Raw genomic sequence first — 7,668 nt, 5'->3', positions numbered from 1 at the left:
AACCAATATGAGCAACATAATATAGACAATAATTAGACATCCAAAAAAAAAAATAAAAATAGACATCAAAACCAAAATACAACAACAACAAAAAAGGTACTTTTGAAATCTAGGGTGTGCAAAGTCAGCAAACTGTGAACTAATATACAACCGGTCTAATGAGACTTTACTAAAGACACGCACTAAAAAGTGGACAACACCTATATATGATGCAATGTGAACACATATTGAGTACAATTAAGTCATACACATCTACACTACTGTTTAATGATTTGGGATAAGTAAAAGAAAAATTAATGTTTTTGAACATTAACCCCCGGTTTCATAGACAAGGCTTAAGCATAGTCTCAGACTAAAATGCATGTCTGTTCTGTTTTAACTGTCAGAAACTTGCACGGACATATCTTAAAATATGTTAGTACTATTGATTTGTCTCAAGATGCACACCAGTAATGTTTTTTCTAAGGCACGTTTATAAAAGATAATGTCCTAATTAGATCTATGGCCTAATCCTGGTTTAACCTAAGCCCTGTCTTTGAAACCAGGCCTAAAAGTCTCTTATATACAACATTGCTGCATTTGATCAAAATACAGTAACATAAGTAATATTGTGAAATACTATCACAATTTAAAATAATTATTTTACTATCTGTTTACTATTGCTATTTATTCCAGTTATGCGAATGAATGGTAAATATAAAAATTAAGAATAAAGGAGTATTTTGCAATAATTTGTTAGGATTAGAATTGAGCTGAGAAACCAGTTAACTTATGACATAAAAATAAAAACAAGGCTGCTGAAAGAGTCGCAAGGCGAGCAGCTGTTTATATACTGTAACGCTTAAGACAATAGCATAAAGCATATCATAGCACTTAAACACAACCACACCTACTCACTGTGTACATGAACTACTGGTGCATGTACAAGATCACGTTCCATAATGATGCAACATGGCTGAACACTCAACCTGTTCGCCTGCAATAGATGATCATCTAAGACTAAATTAATAAGAGAATAAACAAAACACACTAACAATACATGTAAAGCACATTTCCAAATATATACACTAATAGTTGTTTTTGGTATGAATTCCTCTGATTTGGAGTTGATATTTTGGCAATAAACTATGCATTCTTGCATGATTTAAACCCTGTACCCCCCCCCAAAAAATCTGATCAACCAAACATATAACTCAAAACATATGCATGTTTGCTATCAGTTGCAAATGTTTACAGTAATACCTGCTGTAAACACTAGAGGGAACAGTGACCCTGATGTTTTAAGACAACAGATTAAGCAGTTAATTTCATATAATATTTAAAAAGATTACTTGTTTACGTTTTATTCATGCGCAATAGGTATACACTAGCCTGCTGCATGGCAAAAATGGTCTTTTCCCCCACCAATCAGCTGTTTACACACACTGACTGTGTCTGAAGCTGAATGCTGCCTTTCACATATGGAGAGAAAGGCATTAAAGCAAGTCCGAATTTAATATTTGCATAAATTGTCACCAACTAAGCAGCATTCTTACTATTGCTGCAACATGTGTGTACAATACGTACGTACAATATGCTTAATATGCTTTTCCAATGTGATTATTGAAGCACAAATAAAATCAGTTATGATTAGGGGTGTGACGAGATCTTGTGGCACGAGATCTTGCGAGATCCGATGTGTCTCGCGAGAACGTGACGATTTCCTCGCGCAGACCTTTCAGATATATTTGCATTACACTGGCTCGTTCACGAGTGGTGGCATGTAAGATATTTTATGTTCACATCAGGCAAGTGGCCACATGATAAGCGGGAAAATTACTCAGTGTAGTCTTTATCCAGTCATAAAAACAGAATTCACAGTTTAACGCGGAAAGTACGGAATTTGTCAAATTTTGAATTAATTAATCAAAAGTAGGTAATTACACTTAAATCAAATCACGATATGGACTAGTATCTGTAAATATTAAGCCGCAAAAGTCAATTTAAATATGAATCCTGCATGTTCTGCCTGTCGCTCTTAATGAATGGCGCAGACGCGTGGTTTTATGAGAGGCTGTTCAAGATATTATTCAAACTTTATTCGCGGAATTTCGCGCACACACTATCAAACTCTCTCTCATACTAAAAATATCGTCTTGTCTCGTTCTCGTGAACCCAGTCTCGTGTCTCGTCTCGTGGGATAAGTGTCTCGTCACACCCCTAGTTAGGATACAAAAAAAGTTATTTTTTTGACTGATAATTTGATCATACTGCCAAATGTTACAGCAGATTTAGGGAAAATCTGCAAAATAGCTGATTTTACCAAAATGATAAGCGTTTTGATAAGTAAATACCAAGATGCACTTCGCTGAATAAAACATACATGTAATCGTGCGAAGACTAGTATATACATAGAATACTACTGTTCAATTTGTGAAATAATGCCTACCATTAAAATTCAGCAGGCAATATGCAGTGTACACAGTTCGTAGCATTTTCATTTGCAACAACCACAGAACATTTGTGGCTGACTAGCTAATGCGTTAAGTTGGTGTATGAGAGATCAGAGATTTAAGGCTAAATAATAGCAGTGACATCACTGGAGGAAATGAGCTCATCTGTGAGTGATGACATGAGAGGATGAGCTACTGAGAGATCTACAGGGGCTTTAAACTCTCGCTCGCTCGCTCTCTCACACACACACACACACACACACACACACACACACACACACACACACACACAAGACAGGCAATAGGTAACAGAGACCATAACTTAAACAAGCACACATGAGGTTTCTGAAGAAAAAAAAGAAAAGAAAGAACAAAAAAAAAAAAAAAAAGAGTCATCTGCAATGCTGGACCCACTGTTATTTGTTATTTTGGAACTTGCAAGTGACTTTTTGGGTTTGGGTTAATCCATTAACATTTTGCAGCCTAAATCCTTGATTAATAAGAAATAAATACAGAATATTATATCACAATCTGCCACCTGTCCAAATACTGGTTCAGACAGACAAGTAGGCCTATACACTAGTTGGCAGATCTAGTGATCATGGCTGTACAGAGTATTTACAAATGCATGCATTGCTTCACATAGTGTACAAGGGCAAAACAAATCAATGCTGCAATCTCTAATGTTTGAACAAACAAGCAAACATGTTGGCATGAACAAACTGTTTCAATGCATAACATAAACAGTTACTAATAAACTCAGCAAAAAATAAAATGTCCCTTTTATCAGCATATTGTAATTTAAAGAATTTAGTAAAATCCAAATAAGCTTCACAGATCTTTATTGCAAAGGGTTTAAACAATGTTTTTCCATGCTTGTTCAATAAACAAACAATAATTGCACATGCACCTGTGGAACAGTCCTTTAGACACTAACAGTTTACAGTTGGTAGGCAAATAAAGGCACCGTTTACAATAACTTAGGAAAGTAAAGAGCCATTTCTACTCTCTGCCAATTAAGTTTGTCTTGCGGAGTGCTATTCAGAGTTGCCTACTACATATATGTCAATTATGAGGTTCAAGCTTTGTTAGGATGCAGTCCACTGTCTTCCCACGGAGTTGCTCCCATCAGGTTTGTAGTCTGCAAGAAATTGAATTCCTGTGTTCTCCAATCAGGCATAAAAACACGAACTCAGGCCTTGATTGGACTTGATTGTTGTGTCAAATGTAATAAAACTTCCTAGTTTTATGGACATTGCCTTTTTTGATATTCCTTCAGTCAGTGTTTGTTACAGCTGATAGTCACAAATACATGCTTGACTCGCGTTACTCGTTCATAAAGACAGTATGTGAGATGCTATTGTAGGCTGCTGTGGGAAAAGCACATTTTGAGATTCACACCTGTAAGTAAACACAGTTGTCAGTTCAAAACACCGACAGTGGGAATGTAGCCAGTAATTAGAAAAAAATCCCTAATGTATTGGTAGAATGACCCAGCTGGGGGAGGCCATCCTCCTCACAATGCCCCATATTAAAACAAATACATACAAACGTTAATTGAACAAACAAATGTAATACATCCACACAGAGCATTTATAATACTGCACAACTAGACATTCCTTTTAACTCTCAGTTTCACTGCCAAAACTGTGCTACAGAATGTAAAAAAAAAAAAAACTTGAACCTCAGCTTGCCCTCATTTTTAAATATGGGACAAGGCCTAATCCCAAGCATCCATGTACAGTATCATAGTCCATTGTCATAAACACAGTTTATTAAAACTACACAGTGTCCTACTATCTACTGTTTTATGTTTTTTTTTTTTTTTTTGTGCCACCAAGCAATACAATGTTCAAAGATATTAGGTCAACAAATAACACCTTAGTCGAGATTAGAGAGAGTAAAAGTTTATCAACCCAATAACTACAGATTCAAGATTCCTCCCTCACACCTACAGTACAAGAAAAGCAGCTAGGTCTGGACTCTGGACAACTCGGTCGATGTAAGGAGCTGATCATGGCAGTGGTTATTCAAGTTACATGTTCCCTTCAAACACAGTGATGAGCAGCATGTGTGATAGACTGCAAAAAACCTCAAGCTTATGCAACAACACGCTACTGCATGCGTGTTTATAGTCATAAATCAGAGCGCCTTGTTATCACTAGTTTTATTTTGATTTCCCGAGTCCGCTATTAGCAAATAGCCCGCTAGCATCGCCAGCGTGGTTGCCGCTAATCTCGCTTACATTACTAATACTCTATTCACACACATTACCATTTAGTGGTCATATCGATATCGGAATTATATCGTATCGACCGAAATTAAGAAATATATCGTGATATCAATTTTGTCCATATCGTCCAGCCCTATTCTGCCATATTAACTGAGTCACCACTGATAAGCTACCACTAAATATTGTAGAAACTTAATTTGCTGTAAAGTTGCTTTGCAATGATTTGTATCGTGAAAAGCGCTGTACAAATAAACTTGACTTGACTTATAGAGACACCACTGTCAGAAATATCAAAACAAATGACTAGGCACAGTTAACCTTCCTTCTAGACCAGCATTCTGATATTGAGGCACTGGCTGGTAAACAGAAAGTAAACAACATTTTTTTTTTTTAAATGAGCACTTTCAACATAATAAACGAGTTTAAACATAAAAGCATCAAAACGCAACGAAGTTCCCCGAAACAACCATATAAGCTAGTTAGCTTAGTAAACGTTACACTGTTTACTGCACGCGCTTTATAAACACTCTCAAGCCAATTATGTAATCCACTTTTGCAGTAAGTTATACACCGAGAAAAGCGGGATAATTTAGAGGACAAACAAATAGCTCTCAGCAACGCGAATATACTTACCTTCATGGCAGGACAAAGCACGTAACAATGAGAGTTAACTGACAAGAAAGGTAGCGTTGAAAAATGCAATGACAGCCCAAGTGGGCCACAACAACCCCGACATGACATTAGAGTTTATCCACAAGAACTTCAAACACAAAGTCGCAAAATAACGCATTGTTAATCATGTAGGAGAAAAGCAATCCAAATTCACGAACAACCAAACAAGAACCAGTGTGCACGGCCATATTTGCCGTCGGAACCGCTTTTTAGACATTAAGACAGCGTCCAGTCAATGACAGAGACACAGAGACGCAGTGAAGTCTGGTCGAGACGTGCAAATACACACACACCGAGAGGAAAACAGTGCAAGCTAAAGACCGATCGATAACCCTGCAAATATCGTACCTGGCATTGCTGGCGCTTATAATGTCCGTCAGATCTCGCGGAAAGCTTCAGTTAACACTGTACGGAATGATTAATCCCTAATTTGCAAGGTAGTTGAGCTGAGATGAGATGGCTGACTGCCATTAGAGAAACACAACACATTACGAGCAAGATGGTCATGTGGTTCCTGCTTAAACAAACATGCATCAACCCTCTTCCCTCTGTTTGTCTCTTTCAAACACAAACGCATAAATTAAAAAATGCAGTTACTATGTAACCGATCGTTTGATCATTCGGCATTTTTATGACAATATGCAGGCACAGTGTCTGTAACATATTTTAAAAACATGCTTATTATAGTTTAGAAACAAAACAACAACAACAACCCTGACCTATTCAGTCAAATTCACAAGCTACTTCTCAGAACAATGTGTGAAACGCGCTTATAAATAATATTTAGTTTATTTGATTAAGGTGCAGGAAAACACATGCTTGATAAAGTACTAATAGTGAGCCAGAATCAATCCAGCGAATCGGTTCCTTCGAGTAGTTTGTTTTCAAAAGCTGGTTGAAAAAAACAATTCAGCTATACGTAGTTACGTAATTGCGTCATAACCTGCGACTCCTGACACCCCAGCCTGGGATACATGTACAGGCGGTTTAATTACTTTTATTATTATTATTAAATTATGCCGTATTAAAAAGTGTTTAAGGGTTTCGTGTGTCTTGTTTTTTTTTTCACCTAAAACAATTACAATAGCAAACCTGTTTTTTTTTTATTTTTATCTTAGACCATATCAATATTAACTCGTAGTGAACAAACGATATAATCAAATCGTACACACATATCTTCACATCAAATGTTGTTTCGGCTCATTATGAATCATGAACGAATCGTTTTGTGAAGGTTAATCGAAAAGATTCGAACCAACAGAAAGATTCATTCATTTAAGGGACATCGAAAACATGCATCGAGCGTCCTCTTCGTTTCTTTTACACACAAACACACGCATATTCAAATATTTTTCCATTGTATTCAACTGAGCGTATTTGATCATTGTTGCCATATTTTTGAAATATGCAGGGATGTTTTCTGGAATAGCTTATGGCATGGCATTATTTAAAAATAAAGAACTGCTTGAAACGACTTGATGCAGGAAAACGAAATGTTTGTTCATGCAAATGACAGATTTATTTGTTTTCCAAAATGTCAATATGAAGCCAAGCAAGGAAAATTGGCATTCCCTATTCTCATCAATTGTCATATGCAAATTCCACTATAAAACGGAGTATTGTAACACAAAACTGGTTTATAATGTGGTTTATACTGCTCCATATTCCTATATCGGATTGTGTAATGTTTTAATAACCGTTATTATTCTCTACTTACTTTTAGTCAAATCCTCCGATGACCGATGGTAATAACTACATCAAACAACCAGAGCTGAGGAAATATTTCTGTAGAAAAGATAGCCAGGACGCGGGCCAGTGTCTGGTCGGATATTGACTTGTGAAAAAGTGAGGACACAGTGGAAAAGCCCTGACAGATAAACCGTGTCGCTTTGTCTTGATGCTTTCAGTGTGCTGCTGCGTAAATCACCAAATGTGCTCGTCACGTGACCACAGCTGATCACACTCACAACTCATTGATTGGAGACGTTTGCGTTTTGTTGCATTTTATAACTTTGCATGTTTATAAGTAACATTGTTTGTAAATTGGATGTGGACTTTTCAGCATAACAACGATCAGGCACCATTAACTGTAAGGGCTTCATTTGCTGAGCCAGTGGATTTATTTTTTAACTTCCATTGTAATGTTGCTCTTGTTTCGTGAAGTGTTACGTTTCTTCGACAACATTTGTTAAGGTTTTTTTATTATATATATATATATATATATATGTATGTATATATATGTATATATATATGTATGTATGTATGTATGTATGTATATATGTATGTATATATATATATATATGTATATATGTATATGTATATATATATATG

At 36.2% G+C, this 7,668-nt stretch overlaps 1 protein-coding gene across 3 annotated transcripts in view; it reads right to left on the bottom strand.

Annotated features, from left to right (window-relative positions):
• Positions 1 to 7,294, bottom strand: part of LOC107697253 (polyadenylate-binding protein-interacting protein 2B-like) — an 11,266-nt gene extending 3,972 nt beyond the window's left edge. Inside the window, exons 1-2 of one of the 3 annotated variants that reach the window (XM_016497967.1) lie at positions 5,686 to 5,862; positions 898 to 976 (exon numbers count right to left, since the gene is read on the bottom strand). In XM_016497967.1, the coding sequence (XP_016353453.1) occupies positions 898 to 940 (43 nt within the window). In that variant the 5' untranslated portion in view covers positions 941 to 976; positions 5,686 to 5,862. Of the gene's footprint in view, positions 1 to 897; positions 977 to 5,685; positions 5,863 to 7,054 lie in introns of those variants that run through there. The other 2 variants (XM_016497969.1, XM_016497968.1) reach the window with 2 other exon arrangements.
• Positions 7,295 to 7,668: the final 374 nt, after the last annotated feature.

Source organism: Sinocyclocheilus anshuiensis, unplaced genomic scaffold (assembly GCF_001515605.1).
Source record: "Sinocyclocheilus anshuiensis isolate Anshui unplaced genomic scaffold, SAMN03320099.WGS_v1.1 scaffold1778, whole genome shotgun sequence".
Lineage (NCBI taxonomy): Eukaryota > Metazoa > Chordata > Actinopteri > Cypriniformes > Cyprinidae > Sinocyclocheilus > Sinocyclocheilus anshuiensis.
Note: the sequence above shows the minus strand (reverse complement) of the source record. Positions and strands in the feature narration are given on the sequence as shown.